Here is a 16,654-nt window from a genome sequence, read left to right as displayed (position 1 = left end):
TTAAGCCCCTACTGTGTATGGAGCCTGCCAGGGGCTCTACACACCTCATCACATAGTAGGTTCTACTCTCCCCTGGGTGGCCTCAATCAACTCTCATCCCATGTTGGATCTCAGCTTCATCCCCGTAAATGGCCTTTGGAGACAGGCCCCCGTTCTGTTCCTGCTCAGTCCTGCCCCTGGGCCTTCGCACCCGCGGTCGCCCCAGCCTGGGACTCTCCCAAGCTCTCGTCATGGCTCTTCCTTCTCGTTATTTCATTCTCAGCTCAAGTGCCGCCTTCTTCTAGAGGCCGCCCCGACCATCCTGGCTACAGTGACTGGGACCATCCCCCACACCAACACATGTCCCCCTAAGATTCCAGAGAAAGAGGAATGTGCCGAAGCATTCGCTCAGCAAGCATTTTATTGAGCACCTACCATGTGCCAGGCTCTTTCTACGTCATTGTCGGGATCATTTTCCACACTGCCATTTCATTTCCCCATGATTCCAGCCCCACTAGACCGCGAGCTCCGTGTAAGGAGAGCCTGGGTCTGTCTTGCCATCGCTGAATCCACAGCCCAATTGCCAGAACATAGTACATGCTCAAATTAATATTTGCAAGTGAGCCCCACTTTATTTGTGGGGAAGCCACTCAGTGACTTGGCAGAAGTCACATGGATAGGAGCTGATTGAGCTCAGACACAGGCTCCAGGCCCCATGCTGTCCCTGGGGCCCAGGACAAGCCCCCAGAACCACTTCCAGCCCACAGATCTCAGGGGAGGTAAGGGAGAGCCAGGTGCCTTTTGGAGTCTCATGCCAACGCTCATGCTGCTGCCCTGCAGTGGGGTGCCGGAGGAGCTGCCACTTTGCCCTGTCTGTTCAGCAGTGGCAATTGGCAGAGTTAGGGGCCTCTCCTCTGCCACTGGGAGTCCCCTGCAGGGTCAAGGTGAAACAGGGAAAGCAGAGGCTCGAAGTCGGACCTTGGACATGTCACTTCACCTCTCCGAGTCTCAGTGTCCTCTTCTGTAAATTCCACTGGGATTGCAAAGTCCCTGAGGAGAGGGCCTGGGCTGTCTAGGACCTGGTGTACCCACAGTACCTGGCACACAGCAGGCACCGAGTCAGGGGCAAGCGACAGAGCAAACAGACGGATGGAGGGAAACTGAAGCAGAGCCAAGGCCTGCCCACAGGGCCAGCATCCGTGCCTCCTGGCTGCGGGGTGTGGAGGGGGACGGAGGGAGCCACGGAAGGAGTGTGAACGAGGGCAGGGCGGGTGCCAAGTGTGCTTCAGAAAGATGGCAGCCAGGTGGAGGACTGCTCGTCTGCTGGTTGGCTCGGGGGCGGGAGACTTTACGGCTGCAGAGGGGAGAGCGGGGAATGCTGGCAACGGAGTGGGGCAAAGGGTGGGGACTTGGGGACTGCCCCCTACCAAGTCAGAGGTGATGGAAGAGAGGATACAGAGGTACTAGTTCGGCCTGGATGTCTGAGGTTATGAGACATCTGGGGAGGGGATCTGTCAAGACAAAGCCATTCGGGAGTCACGCCCAAGGGTGGGAGTGGTTGTGAGGGAGGGTCGTGAAACCCTTTCTGTCTTGGCCTCCGCCCCCCACACACGACTCTCCCACCCTCCCTATTATGCACCCCACCACCCACCACCACCACTTTCCCACCACCACCACAGGCTTCAGCTGAAGGTGGTCATAGTCTGACCATTTTAAATCAGGCTGCCGAGGGCCTTACACAGAGGAGAGGTGAGGGTCCTGGCCAGGGGATCCTAGGAAGCTGCCATGGTGGCTTCCTAAGGATGTCACACATCGTTAATGAGCAGGGGACACACCTGGGCTGGGGCCCTGGTACAGTCAGGAATCAGGGCCCCCCGGGAGGAGGAGGCAGCAGTGGCGAGATAGGAACAGCGCATCCTGAGACTCCATCCTCGCTTCCAGACAGACAGCTCCCTCTGGAGACACCACCCCATCCTCCCATTTCCTCCATCCAAAGTCCTTCCCAACGCACTCTGACACAGCCCCTGAATAATCGCCACCCAGGAGCACCATGGGATGAGCCAGGGAGAAGGAAAACTCAGCCCGAAGGATGAGGACGGAGAAGCCAAGGGCCTCCAGAGTACAGGACTAAGCCTGTGGCGGGACCAAGGCTGGTCCACTTCGCCCCACCTACAGGGTGTCATTCACCATTCTCCTTCTATAGGAAAACTCCCTCTGGCTCTGATACCTCCCTTCTCTGGGCCTCAGTTTCCCCACTCGCAAGATGAGAACGTTGTTCTCTACACACTCCACTAGGGCCCGAGGGCGCTGACTCTTATATCCAGTGTCCCAGGAGATCTGCACCCTGCCCCTTAGCTCTCTGATGCCTCTGATCTCCACCCGCCTAGCCCCGCCCCCCCAGTTGTGCACAGGCACACACACGTGCACGCCCACGTGGCCCCGTCCCCAGATTCTCTGGTCACTCCCCAACAGTAACAACATAACTTGCCCGAGCAATTACCACCAGCTCTTTTCAGCGCCTTAACCTCTCAACAATGCTGGGAGGCAGGTGGCGATGTTGCTTCATTTTACGGACAAGGAAACTGGAGTTCCAGAGAGATGCAGCGGCTTGTCCGGGGAGGCTGCGAGCACCAGTAGGTGTTAGAGCAGGATCTGCACCAGGAGGCTGGCTCCAGATCCAGAGCCTGTGCTCTCCACCCAGCCACCCCGTGACCTTGCTCACACTCCAAGCACAGGGACCCTCCAAAAGCTCCACTGGGCTCCCCAGGCCGTGGTGCTGGGCCCACTGGAAGGGTCCGGTATGGCGGGTCCGGAGTGGCGGGTCCGGTGTGGTAGCTCTGGGAGAGCCCAGAACCTGCATTTCTCATGGTCTCATAGGTGATTTGAACACACGGCCTGGAGACACCCTCACCTTGGAGGCCCCTAGGGAATATTGGCTCTAGTTGAGGGGAGCACTCGTGGTCCTCGAGGGTCCTTGGGTGTTGGAGGGTGTGCCCTGGGGTCCTGGGGCAGCCCACACTGACATCTTTACTTCTACAGCCGGATGGCTCAGAAGGAGAAGGAGCTATGCATTGGGCGCAAGAAGTTTAATATGGACCCCGTGAAGGTAGGCAGTTGCGGTGGGGTGGGGAGACCTTGGGCCATGGGGTACCGCATGCTGGGCACCTCCACAGTGTTCTCTCGGTTCCCTCAGTTGACACAATGATCCGCCCTACAGATGAGGAAACTGAGACCCCTCAGGGCTCTGCATCTGTCCAGTGCCCCACAGCCAATCACGGCTAGGGGCTCTGTCACCCACAGCACAGCAGCCCCAGGCATGAGGTGGGAGCCCGGAGGATGGGTGGAGTCTGTGATGTCCATGGACCTGGGGTCCCTTGGCACTAAGCCTCTGTTTCCTCCTCTGGGAGTGGGGCATTGGACAGGGGGCACTTTAGACTCTGGAGCTCAGTCTCCAGAAGTGTCTTCTAGCTACCCACCTGGGGGCGGGGGGTGCGGCAGATCTGGGGTGCTGGCACAGAGTACTGAGAGCTCAGCTACTGCTCTCCCCACCCTAACACCCCCCCTCCAACAACCTCACTGGCCCAGGAGCAACCCCAGCCCCCTCCCCTGCCCTGCTAGGTGGCTGTGGGCTCCTTTCCTGCAGGAACAGAGACAGGAGGAAGCCACAGCTGACACACAAAGGAGGTGGCTCAGGGCAGCCAAGGGGCCCTGGAAATTTACTGCTCTGGCTTAGAAGGCTGACTTCCCTCCCCGTCACAGGTCCAGAGTCACATATCCACTCACGTCCCACAGCCGCAACAATCAGACCCCTGCCCCCATCCGCAGGGACCACACACACACACACACACACACACTCCTGGCTCACACTCCCACCCAAGCACCTAGGAGGGGCCACTGAGGGGCCCCCAGGACCCTCTGCCTGTCACCCACAAACGGACCCCCCATCTTTCAGAAGCCTCTTCTCCAAAACAAACAAGGACACAAAGGAACCGTCACAGAAAACCAGAGGCCAACTCCTGAAACTCCTAAAATTAGAATGACAGACGCCGTGTGCCCGAGTGGTGGGGAGAGATGTTCATGACACTGTCAGATCAGAAAAGCAGGTTCCACTATGGCAGGCGTGGCACGCTCCCACTTTCATACAAAAAGGGAACGAAAGTCACCACCATAGCAACTGTCTACCTCCAAGTGGTAGGACTTGGGCGATTTCCTCTCCTTTTGATTTAGCTGGTTTTTTTCCTAATTTTTATACAATGGACATAGATTACTAGCGAGAAAAAAAAAAATGAAACGCTATTTTTAAATAATGTGACCTTTAAGAGGACCAAGGAATGGCTGAATCATTGACTCTTAAAATTAAGAATTCATGGAATCATCGAAGCACATAATCAAAGACCCTGGGGAATGCCCAGCAGAAACCTGGTTCATTGCAGGAACCCCATTTCTCTTTGCATACCTCCAGTGATGGGGAACTCACCATCTTACAAAGGCAGCTTCTATTCGGGAGGGACACGACTTCCCGAACAGGCTGTGCCGGTGCCAGGATGCCAGGCCTTCGTGCCCTGGCCACTGGGGCTCCCTTCCTTCCTGCTCCCGAGCCAGCTGCTGTGCAGGGGCTGCTCATGGCTCTGTGTACCATCTCCAGGGCATCCAGTATCTCACTGAGCACAAGCTGCTGACCCCGGATGCCCAGGACATCGCCCAGTTCCTGTATAAGGGCGAGGGCCTCAACAAGACGGCCATCGGCGCCTACCTGGGGGAGAGGTAAGGAGATGGGGCCTTGGGGAAGCAGGGAATGAGGGTGTGCAAGTGTGCAAAATGAGTGTGGATATCTGTGTGTGTGCAGTGAGTGAGGGAGTGAATTATATTAGGAAAGTCATAACTCCTGGGGTTCGAGGGGGCTAACTGATCACGTCCCTCCAAATTCTGAACAAAAGCCTGCCCTGCCTTCCTCTTTTCCTTCCTTCCTTCCTTCCTTCTCTCCTCCACTCCCTTCCCTCCTCCCTCCTTCCTTCCTTCCTTCTTTCCTCACAAATAGATATCTGTTACTATCTGCTCTATGCCAGGCACTGCTGTAAGCCCTATATTTACACCAGTGATTAAGACAGACAAAACTCCTGCCCTCAGGGGGGCACATTCTAGTGGGGAAGACAGATCCCCAAATACGTAAAACATGTTAGAAAATTATAAATTCTTTGGAATACAAATGAAGCAGAGAAGGGAGGTGAAAAGTGCTGGGGACCACGGTCGGTCGAGGGCTGTGACTTCAGTGTGGACAGGAATGGCCTCGCGGAGAAGGCGATGTCTGCCTTAGAGGAGAGCAGAGGAGGGGTCTGGGGAAAGAGCGCCCCAGGCAGGGGAAACAGCAGTGCGGGGCCCCACGGCAGAGGCACAGTCACTAGAGGGTAGTGAGACTGGAGGGAGCGAGGGCAGGAGGGAGGGTTTAGTAGGTGACCAGGTGGGGATCCACGTGAGGGTTCTGGGCAGAGGCGTGGTCTGAGAGGACCGCTCTGGCTGCTGGTTTGGGGGGTGGGGTTGGACTGTAAGGGACAAGGGCGGAGCTGGGCCAGCACGCCAGCAACCCTTCTCTCAGGCTCCCCAGAGAACACATTTTTTTTTTCCGGAGCAAGCAGGGAACACAGGTGCCACTTCGTGATTTAAGAGCTGAGAAGAGGGGCGGGGACGGGCTTAGGCATGATTGCCTCCATTTGACAGATGAGGACACTGTGGCTTGGGGAGGTCACGCGGCTTGAGTGGGGTCACTCAGGCAGGCAGTGACAGAGGAAAGATTCGAGTCAGGGCAAGCCGCTCCAAAGCCAGACCCTCCTCCTAGGTGAGAACTGTGCTGGCGAGCCGTGGGGTGCTGGGGGTCTGCTCATGGGTGGGAGGGCGTGCACGTGGCTAAAGGGAACGACGTGGGTGATGCTAACGTGAGCAGAACAGACAGTGGCTGGATCCGGAAGGGGGATAGCTATCCCCTCCCCTTCCCTCACCTCAACCCTCTCCGGGAGGCGGGTACCAGGAAGTTCCTCACTGCACCCCACCCTCCCTTCTGCCCCCTTCCCAGGGACCCCATCAACCTGCAGGTCCTCCAGGCCTTCGTGGACTGCCATGAGTTCGCCAACCTCAACCTCGTCCAGGCCCTCAGGTGAGTAGTCCAGGGGCAGGGGCTCAGCCTTCGAAGGTGGCATGGCCAGGAGTTGGGGGGGGTCAGGGACGTCACAATCCACATGGCCACAAAGTGTCAGGAGCAAAACTTAATGAATGACAGTACCTGCCTCCTACAGCGGAGGCTGAGAGGGGTGACAGCTGTGGACTGCCTGGCTCGTCGCTGCTTCTCCTGCTGGTATTACTACATCCCCATGTTATTATAATAATATTTAATCAGTGTAATTGGCATTACTATTATTACTGCCAGTCCCGCCAGTTTTCGGAATAGTGCTTGTTTTATTTACTCTATGAACACAGCGTGGTGTGTATTACATTATTATTACTTATTACTTTCTAATTAATGTATTGTAGTTCCTATTCTTACTTTTACGACTACAGGAGGCATTATAGTATATCAGTTAGGAGCACAAACTCTGGGACCAGACTGCCCTGTTCATATCCCAGCTCTGCCATTGACACCCAGTGTGACCTTGGGCAAGCCACACACACACACACAAAAAAAAACTATGCGTGCCTCAGTTTCCCCATCTGGGGATCATAGCACCGACCTCATACGGTTGTGAGGCCTGAACGAGAAAGTGCTTAGAGTTGGCCCACGGTAAGTGTTTAGGAAGTCTCGTTGCTGCTTAATGCCTGGAAAAATCGGCTCCCAAGAGAGGGGCATTCGAGCTGGACTTTGAAGGCTGATTAGGAGTTTTCAAGGCAGAAAAGAAAGAAGACAATACCATCCGGGCAACGTGGCCTTCCCTCCAACCGTCATGCTCTGTGAGGGAGAGGGATAGGCTCCAATATTCATTCATTCATTCACATTCGACAGCTCTTTACAGAGCAGCTCCTGGGTGCCCGGGCCCATAAGAGGCCCCGCAGGAGATGTGAGGGGCACAGGCACAGCACGTGACCTCAAGGGGTAGAACGTAAAGCTGTGGAAATCGTCGACTTCCAGGGCTAGAAGCTTAGATTCCAAGAAAAGGTGTCCCAACCGGGGGAAGGCACTTGCCCAGGGCCCCACAGTCAGAACGGGGAGCTGCAGAACCTGGGGCAGGCAGAGGTTCCTCATGGGCTAAGGTGTCCTGGACCACAAAAGGTGATAGTACTCAGATGGGCAAAGGGAAGCTCATACTTACTCTCATATTCAGAAAAAAAAAAAAAAAAAGGCATTTCCTGGAAACCTCTTGCAAGCCTGGTGCTCACCAAGACAAATGCCACTTACTCCTCCCCATGAGCCTAGATGACAGGTGCAGATTCGCTCATCTGTAGGATAAAGAGAATAAGCGTGTGGGGGAGGCAGAGTAGCTTTTCAAGGTGTCCCTGAGAGTCCCCACCCACCCCACTGCCCACAGCCCTGTTCCCTCCCCAGGCAGTTCCTGTGGAGCTTCCGGCTGCCTGGCGAGGCCCAGAAGATCGATCGGATGATGGAAACCTTTGCCACTCGATACTGCCTCTGCAACCCGGGCGTCTTCCAGTCCACAGGTGCCAGTGTGGGGTGCGATCTGGGGCTCCAGAAACCCTTCGGCATTGTCAGACACTGATCAGCTTCCCAAAGCACCATGGCCACCCCACCCCCTCGGGCTTCCCTCAAGCACCCAGATACTGGGAGCCCTGTGCCAGGGCCTCTGCCTACTGGACAGAGCTGCCTCAGGGATTGACCCTTGGGAGAGATGGCAGAAAATGATGGCACGGCAGGGCAGGGCAGCAGCACACCTGTCTGAGGGCAGGGCCAGGGGAGTCCACATGTCCAAGATGGCTTCCCAGAGGCAGAGAGGTCTGAATGGGGTTTCAAAGAATGAATAGGAGTTCTCCAGGAAGTCAAAGGGTGAAAAGGCCTTTTGGTCAGGAGTTCTAGTTCAAGAAATGACCCAGAGGCATAAAACAGCCTGAGCAGGACATAGGAGGCAAAGGCACACAGAAGGATATCAATGAAGGTCAGTCCTCCATACTCCCTAGCACAGGGTGGACGAGAAGCCATCGCGGCCAACTGGTCCTGGACTCTTCTCGGGATCTGAAGTTACCATGACGACAGTAACCAGTTTTATTTCTCGAGTCTCCCCATGCGCTAAGTGCTTTACCCATGCCGTCATTTAATCTTCACGGCCACTCTCCTCTCATCCCCGCATGCAACACCGACTCAGAGAGGTAAAGCGACTTGTCCAGGGACACACCACTCCTTGGCTATGTGTCCATGGACAAGTCCTACAGAGCGTCTGCCCCGGCTCGTAGTCATAGATGATGATTTTAGTGCCTGCTCGTTTTATCGGCCAGCTCCACAAGTCTAAACGTCCCACAAGGGCAGGGCCACATCAGTTATTTATTCACCTGTGAGTCCCCAGCCCGCAGTACTTAGTAGGTACTCAATAAATATTTGTAAGAACAAAGGAATTTTAAAGCACCAGATTTGAATCACAGTGCAACTACATCTTAATTCTGTGACCTCAGACATGTAACTTAACCTTCCTGTGCCTCGGTTTCCTCATCTGTACAGTGGGGGTGGTAACCATACCTGCCTCACAGAGTCATCATGCAGATAGGACTTGCTTAGCACAGGGCAAGCACCAACAATGTTAGGTGCCGCCGTTATCAGAGGTAGAATCGCTAATGTTCTATAGAACATGAAGCTACTTCAAAGTTAAACCTCCCAGTGTCACAGATGGGGAAGTTGAGTGTCAGAGAGGTCAGGGACTTTCCCAAAGTCGATTGGAGAGTTGGGGACACAGTAGGACTTCCCTGGCTCTGGACATAAACCACAGCGTAGCAGTTACCTCCCTCCCGAGTGCTCCCAGGCTCGCTGCCCCCTGCACGTGAATGTCTGAATCATGGAACGAACAGTCGCTCTGGCTCCAGAAGCCCCACAATGCCAGCCAGATTACCAAGCAACACGTGACTAAGCCCTGAACAGTGGTGCCAACAATAAGTGTTCTCCGAGATCCGAGGAGGCAAAGAACAGAGTGGGCAGCGGGGCTGGGAGGGCTCGGCGGGGAGGAGGGCTGAAGCTGGAGTTGAAAAAGAAGGAGGGTTTGAATGGGTAGGAAAGGGAAGGGGAGGACGTGCCTGGCAGGGGGGCCAGCCAGAGCAAAAGTGCAGGGGTGGGAAGGCACGGAGGGGCTCGGAACGTGACAGCTGGAGTTTCTTTGAAGCCGGGAGTCCAGTTAAGAGTGGGAAGTGAGGCCGGGCCTCGAATGCCAAGCCAGGAGGACAGAGTGGATCTCTGGGGCCGTGAGATGGCTGATCCTTGATCCCTAAAAGGGGTCAGGGCAGAGGAGGGAAGAGAGACCAGGGCCAGGACTCTGACCCGCTGTCCCAAACCACAGACACCTGCTACGTCCTGTCCTTCTCCATCATCATGCTCAACACCAGCCTCCACAACCCCAACGTCCGGGACAGGCCGCCCTTCGAGCGCTTTGTGTCCATGAACCGTGGCATCAATGACGGCAGCGACCTGCCCGAGGAGCAGCTGCGGGTAAGAGGGGCATGGCCCCGCCCAGCCCAGTCCCCAGGCACCTGGGGTGGCCCGTCTTAGACTGACAGCCCAAGGGCCACTCCCCTGAGATAGACGACTCCAACGGGGGACCCATGTGAGGTGAACCCCCGGGGAGTCGGTGGCTGTCTTGAGATGGACCACCACAAAAAGACGTCGGCCCTGAGATGGCCCTTTCCGAGTGGCCCCCGTCTTAAGGAGGATGTCCAGAGGCAGACCACCTAGGAGGTCCTGCCCAATTTCAAGCCCTGGGGGACTCCGGGCACTCACCCTTCACAGCTTCTAGAAAGGGCGCCTCGATTTCTTGGAACCCCAGATTCTGAGGTTCTCAGCGTGTGGGAGCTGAAAACCCTCACACTCTGTGCCCAAACCCCACCCGCCTCCAGCAAGGAGGAAACTGAGGTCTTCCACCAGATTGTGCGTCAGTTCAAGGGCTGAACCCAGGCCTGTCGTCTCCTTTTCAAATGGCCGCCACCCCTGTCACACTGTGCCAGACCCTGTGCCCGGCAAGGGGCACCCAGGGATGAATCAACCTACCCAGGCCAAGTTCAGGGTCTGGTGGAAAGATGATACACATGTGAATTACAGCTCTGGGTGATTCATGCTGTGCTCACTATGGGAACGTAGCTGTGGAGGTGCAGAGGACACTACTGTCACTCTCCCAGGGGCAGGGAGAGGTGCCATTGTAGAAGGCTTCACAGAGGAAGTGACTTTCGAACTGGGCCTTGAAGGTCGAGTGGGAGTTACCCCAGAGAAGCACAGAAAAGACATTCCAGGAAGAAGTGGCCAGAACCCAGGCCTGGCGTGGTTCGGAAAAGGAGGGGCATCCAGAGTGGCTGCCGCGGGTGTGGGTGCATCTGGACAGTGACACAGTGATGGGTGGCAAGGTGGGGCCGGAGTGTGCAGAGCTTCGAATGATGGCTTCAGGAGTTCACCTGTTTCCTATGGACAAAAGGGAGCCAGAAGCAGATTCATAAACACAGGAGTGAGATTCAGAGCCTGGCTCAGCAAAAATGAATTGACAGTTCATTTCTAGGACCAGAGACACCCCAGAGCTCAACAGAGCTTCAGTCCTCTCCTGGTCAGAGCACAGCAGGGGTGGGGAGACGGCGTGAAGCCCGCCCTCCTGGCTTAGCACCCTGCATGTCTCTGCTGAGGAAGCCTGGGGGTGTAGGGGCCTGCGTCTGGAATGATTCTGGTGCCCCCCTTGTTTGGGAAGGGCCACCTTAGCCCACCTCCCTCCTTTGTCCCCAGAAGAGAAAATCAATCATGGTCGGGAGCTCAGGTCAAATCTTATCCCCCTTCCCCGCCATCTGCCTGCTGGGGTGACCTTGGGTAATGACTCACCCTCTCTAAGCCACTATTCCCTCACCCAGGACAATGATGCCTGCGTCACAGAGCTGCAATGAATAGTAATTTTTTTAAATGTAAAGGTCATAGTCCATGCCAGGTACATAGCATAGGCTCTAAATGGTGGCTTATGTCACTGTAAAGAATAATTAATAATCATTTTAAAACGCCAGCACTTAGTAAAATGCCTGCAGCATAAAAGGCACTTGAGAACTGTTGACTCATCCCATTGTGGTACTCATAAGCAGGAAGCTGGGCACGCACCTTGTCTGGCAGTTTACGAGTTAATGACAAGCCAGCACCAGTCCTGCAGGATCTCCCAGGTGCCACATTATTGCTCCAGCCCCCAGTGAGCCTTCTTCGGCATCACCCTCCTTAGATATTTTTCCCAATTTAAGCCTTTTGTTGATAACAATGCACTGCATTTGTATAGAGCTTGCAACTTTCTCCTCGTAGGGTTTTCAGGTCTATTATCTCAATTTAGCTTCAAACTCTGCTTGGGAGGTCTGGAAAGGGTTTATTATCCTCCTCGGCAGCCAGAAGAGGCAGAGACCAAGCAGGGGGAGAAGGATTCTGGAGTCACAGCCACATCCAGGTCCTGGCTCCCCCGCTTTCTGGTTGTGTGACATTAGTGGCTTGACTCGTCTGAGCTTCCAGGTCATAGGATTAGTGTAGAAAAAAAAGTAAGGTATTTAGCAAAGCGCCTGGTGTAGTCGGAGGGGCTAACTAATCCAGAAGCTTCGCAGGGCACAAAGAGAACCAACCACACAGGCCTGGTCCTTGCTGTTCAAAGCTTTCACAGGTAGTTGCTGTGGATGTCGGGGTGTCTTTTCACCTTCTCCCTGGGCCTCGTCTTCTCCACATGTAAAGCAAGCACTTGGCTTTAAGCACCTTCAGATATTCAAAGTCTGCCACTTTGAGGACAGATTCTCCACGAAGCTACTCCAGCTGGGGCCCTGCTGAGGACAATATGCTTTTAAGTGGCCTGATTCATGAAATTAAACTGATGCAGATACATGACCTTAAGAGAGATCACCCCAAGGGCTCGCAGACCGTGAGGGTGAGCCACTGGGAAAGGCTTCAGAAAGGTACGAGGTGGGAGGGTGGGCTCAGAGGGCATTAGACAAAATCCCAGCTCTGCCCTTATGGCTGTGTGACCTTGAGTGTAAGCCTCAGTATCTTTATCTGCAAAGTGGGCTGACACTTACCTCATGTCATCCTCCTGAGAGACAGAGATAATGCCCTTGAAGTCCCTGGCACTTGGCAGGCACCTGAGAAATACTAAGAGAAATCTCTCACCTTGAGAGCGCTGCCTAGAGAGGGAGCGAGGGTGGAGGAGGAGGAGGAGGAGGAGGGAAGGGAGGAGGGGAGGAGGAGGAGGAGAGGGGACAGGGAGGAGGGTTACAGGTGGAGAAACTGAGGTTTGGACAGGGAACAGTCTCCCGGTTCAGAGCATCTTCTGCTGTGGGCTGCCCCGAACCTCCTGGGTCCTTGTCCAAGTGACTCCATCAGAATTGACCTTGTCTGAGCCCAGTTCTAGGTATTTCATGTTCTCACTAAATCCCTCCGATGACCTTCAGCAGAAGGTACCGTCCCCAATTTACAATGAGGGAAACCGAGCTCGGAGAGGGGTAGCTGGTCAGGGGGTCTCATAGTTTGTGAGTTCACATTCGATCATATAATTATCCGTCTGACTCCAGAGCCCTTCCCTCTGCAGTGACCAGAGGCACAATTTAGGAACAGAGAACTTGGCTGTGTGTCCCTGCCGACAGCTGCTTCCTAGCTAAAGGACTCTAAACTCATGTAATGGAAAAGATCAGGGATCAGTTTTGGCTTCAGATCTGTCAGCTTCAGGTTTGACTAGATCCAGGTGCTCAGTGAGGTCAGGCCTCAGTCTAGTCTCTCCACTCTCAACGGCCTTCCTCTCCATGTCGGCTTTCCTCTCAAACAGGATGTCCCCAAGCTGTGGCAGAGATGGCTCAGGCAGCTCCAGGCTTCCATCTTGCTTAGCAATTTAAAGTCCCAGAATTAAGGCTGATTGGCTAGCTTTGGTCACATGTCCCTCCCTAAACCAGTCACTGTGGCCAGCAGGATGAAACGCTCTGATTAGCTAGATGAGAGTCATTTGCACCCACCCTGGAGCCTGGAATTAGGGGGCAGTGAGTGCCAACCCCCCACCCCGACTCCCCCAAGCAACCTGGACAGAAAGTATGTGTTTGAGTCGGGGTGATTCCCCAGAGGAAAACTGAGGGGGTGGGGAGGGACAAAGGCAAGGCCCGCAGAACCACCGGAAGGTGGCAGTTGTCTATCTGATCACGACTGCTCAGCTGGGAGAAGACAGCCTGACCTAGCGGTTTGGTAGCAGGGCGTGCGGGGGTGGGGAGTGGGCTGGTATTTACAAGGTACAGGAAATGTGGGCGAGCTGAGCTGGTTTCTTTGTGGGGGCAGAATGCGCAGGCTGATATGGTGCCCACGGGAGCTGACAGGGCCCCCTGCAGGTGTCGTGGAAGCCAAGGCCTGTCTGTTCCCCTGCCCGCCGCTTTGGGCCTTCCAAATATTTGTCTGTGCTGACAGCTTTGCTGACAAGGCCCTCCTGCCGCAGGCCCTTGTTTAACCAGCCTGTGCCACTTGGGAATTCCTAGGGCCAGACTGGGCTTGGGCAGGAGGGGCGATGGGGCTTCTCGACTGCTCTAGGGGATGCATGGGCTCCAGAAAGGGCAAGTGATCCCTGCTCTTTGCCATGCCCACCCACCACATCCAGGCTGAGCCCAGGTACTGGAGTCTGCGGCTGTAACACACCTCTGTCAAGCCCAGGAAAACTTGCTTCTGTCTGCCCCACCCCCACCCCTGAGCTCTCAGGTCAGAAAAGGCCTTTAAAAACCAGCAAACACCATTTACCTAAAACTTTGGGGGGTATCAAACAGTACTTGTGAAATTTTTCATTAAAAATTTCAAGGAAACCATCTGAATAGCAGCATACACAAATGCAAGAGAAAGAAATTATTTAATTATCTTAAAGATGGAGACCTAGCACTGTGTCTGATTTTAATAAGCAGAAACAGACAGTTTGTAACGTGTTTCATGGAACCCAGTGTCCCCAGAGGATTCAGAACACACAGGGGTGATCCGTCGCTGACACCCACGACTTGCCCACGGGGAGCTCTCAGCCCTGGCTTGCAAAACTCCGGTGACAGGGAACTCATTACCCTAGAAGACTGCTCCTCCCATATTTGAGCAGCTCTAACTGCTAGAACGTCCTCCGTGGAGAACTGAAATTTGCTTTCTGGGGACTCGCCGCACCCAAAATCAGAGCCCACCCTGAATAGGCCTTTGCCCTTGAGATCCAAAGTCAGCATCCTACCTTGATTCTGTCCTCCAGCCAGCCCCTCGCCCAGGGTGCACCTGGAAGTCTCTGCTACTGCACCTAAGCAGATGAGAGGACCCCCACCCACCCACCCACCATGGCTCTGACCTCAGCTGCTGTGGCCCAGATGTGCATGTGTGTGTCACACACACAGATAAATGTGTGAGAGTGCACAAGTCCCAGCTGAGTGTCCTTGCCTCCAACATCCTCACTCGGGCACAGGGATGACAGCCTTCAGTTCACTCACCTGGCCTGAAAGTACAGCACTGGGTGGTCGAGGTGCAGACGGGGTCTGTACTGCCCCCTCCTCGGCACCTTCTCTTGACTTGGAGAGGTGAGGCTCTGACCCTGTTTAGTCCACTTACTCTCCCCAGAGCCCTGGCCAGTCAGCCTTGTGCTCTCCATTTATGGAATAAGAACACAGCAACTCGGAGAGGTTGAGAGACAGACCTAGGGTCACACAGCCGTGGAGTGACTGGGCTGGGATTTTAACCCACATGGCCTGATGCCGTAGTCAGTGCTCTGGTCCCACCATGAGCGTTCGTGCCACTGGCTGGAATTCCGGTGGGGGCTGGGGAGGACCATAATCCACTAGTAGTCAGCAAACAGTTGCCAACCTGCTTTAGACCGGGCCCTTGGGGGCTTGGGAACTATGACGCCCAGTCCTGCCCTGGCGGAGCTCCCCGGTTCGGGGAGTTCAGTACCAGCAACTGACGTTGAAATCCGGACGGCATGGGGGCCGTGGGTGAGGCAGCAGGCGCAGTATCTCTGAGGTTCTGACCCCACTCGCTCAGCACTATGGGAAGCACAGGGGGAGGCATGACACGGGGGTGGGGGCAGGGCAGCACCAGTGGACCATGGGGAAACCAGGGAGGGTTTCACCAAGAAGGCCAGGGACTAATGATGAGCTAAAAGGAGAGGAAGGAGTTTGCCCAGGGGTCCGGTGACCCGCCCGAGGCCACACAGGTCAGGCTAGGCCCAGGCCCCAGACCGAGATGGACATCACCACCAAGACTTTCTTTTCCTTCTCTTTTGGGGCAGAACCTCTTCGACAGTATCAAGAGTGAGCCCTTCTCCATTCCTGAGGATGACGGCAACGACCTCACTCACACCTTTTTCAACCCTGACCGCGAGGGCTGGCTGCTCAAACTGGGTGAGACGCACACTCGAGCACACGCATTGACCTGCCTGCACACTCGGGCACACACAGACACACACACGCGTTGACATGCAGCCTCAGGGTAGAGTCAGGATGGTCCCAGGTGTCCCGACTCGCAGGGCAATGGCCCGCCTGCCCCATCTCTCCGTCTGTCTGTCCTGGGACTGAAGGAAACAGCGAGGGAGGGGAAGGGTGAGCAGGAAGTGGAGACAAGAGGTTCGTGGATCCACAGACAGAAGCTTCAACTGCAGTTCTGTCTTTCTTCCCAGAGGGTTTCTAAGGAATCCAACTGTCAACAAGCCCGAGGCTACACAGACAGCAAGTGGCATATTTTGGTGGGCAGACAGTTGGGTGTCCCTGAATGATGGGGGAGGGAGTGTGACAGGATGTGGCTCAGGGGAGCCTTCCCTCAACTAGGGGGCAGGGAGGGCCTGAGGCCGGCAGAGAGGAGCTGTGGGTGGGTGCTGCGGTGGTGGGGGCAGCAGCTGCAGAACTGGCTGAGGAGCAGCAGGGCCCAGCCATCTGCCCCTGCCCCCACTCTCTGACGCCTCCCAGCAGGGACCGCCCAGCCAGGCACAGTGGCTTTCAGAGACAGGTGAGGACGGCACCTGTGTTGGAGCAAGGGCTTTGGCCTGCGGGCCCACAAAGGCCCAGCGTCTCTCTATGCCCACATTCTAGTCCACCTTCATTCTAGTTCTTCTACAGCCGGTGAGGCCTCCTTTCCTGCCCAGTCGACTGTTCTCAGCCCCAGGGAGCCTCTAAACAGAATAAATAATCACTGGGTTGAATGTGTAGCGAAATGGACAAGCGCTTGGCTCTGGAGCTGGGACACTGGGGTTCGAATCTCAGCTCTGCTGTTGGACCTTGACAGAGACCTGACCTCCTCATTCATAAGATGGAATTAATGATGGTCCCCTCCTCGTAGGTGGTTATGGCGATTAATAGTGAATATTCTTTGAACCCTCTAGAACGTGGCCGGGCAAATGAAAGATGAAATGCTTGGCCCAGTGCCAGGCAGGGAGCAAACCGAGGGGGGAGGGCGTCAAGAAGGCTCAGAGAATCGCCAGCCGCTGTCCTGGGGCCTCGTCACGGAGGAGCCTCGAATGCCGAGTCTCGAAGCTCAGGGGAAGCCTGGGCGATGGGAGGTGCTGAGATGTTT

General features: G+C 55.4%; 1 protein-coding gene across 2 annotated transcripts in view; it reads left to right on the top strand.

Moving 5' to 3' along the window:
• Positions 1-16,612, top strand: part of CYTH4 (cytohesin 4) — a 32,977-nt gene extending 16,365 nt beyond the window's left edge. The window contains exons 2-8 of one of the 2 annotated variants that reach the window (XM_039877757.1): positions 1,724-1,728; positions 3,019-3,085; positions 4,625-4,743; positions 6,047-6,127; positions 7,508-7,620; positions 9,456-9,604; positions 15,378-16,612. In XM_039877757.1, the coding sequence (XP_039733691.1) occupies positions 3,023-3,085; positions 4,625-4,743; positions 6,047-6,127; positions 7,508-7,620; positions 9,456-9,604; positions 15,378-15,563 (711 nt within the window). In that variant the 5' untranslated portion in view covers positions 1,724-1,728; positions 3,019-3,022 and the 3' untranslated portion in view covers positions 15,564-16,612. The remainder of the gene's footprint in view (positions 1-1,723; positions 1,729-3,018; positions 3,086-4,624; positions 4,744-6,046; positions 6,128-7,507; positions 7,621-9,455; positions 9,605-15,377) is intronic. The other variant, XM_039877756.1, reaches the window with a different exon arrangement.
• Positions 16,613-16,654: the final 42 nt, after the last annotated feature.

Source organism: Pteropus medius, unplaced genomic scaffold, assembly GCF_902729225.1.
Source record: "Pteropus medius unplaced genomic scaffold, Ma_sr-lr_union100, whole genome shotgun sequence".
Lineage (NCBI taxonomy): Eukaryota > Metazoa > Chordata > Mammalia > Chiroptera > Pteropodidae > Pteropus > Pteropus medius.
Note: the sequence above shows the minus strand (reverse complement) of the source record. Positions and strands in the feature narration are given on the sequence as shown.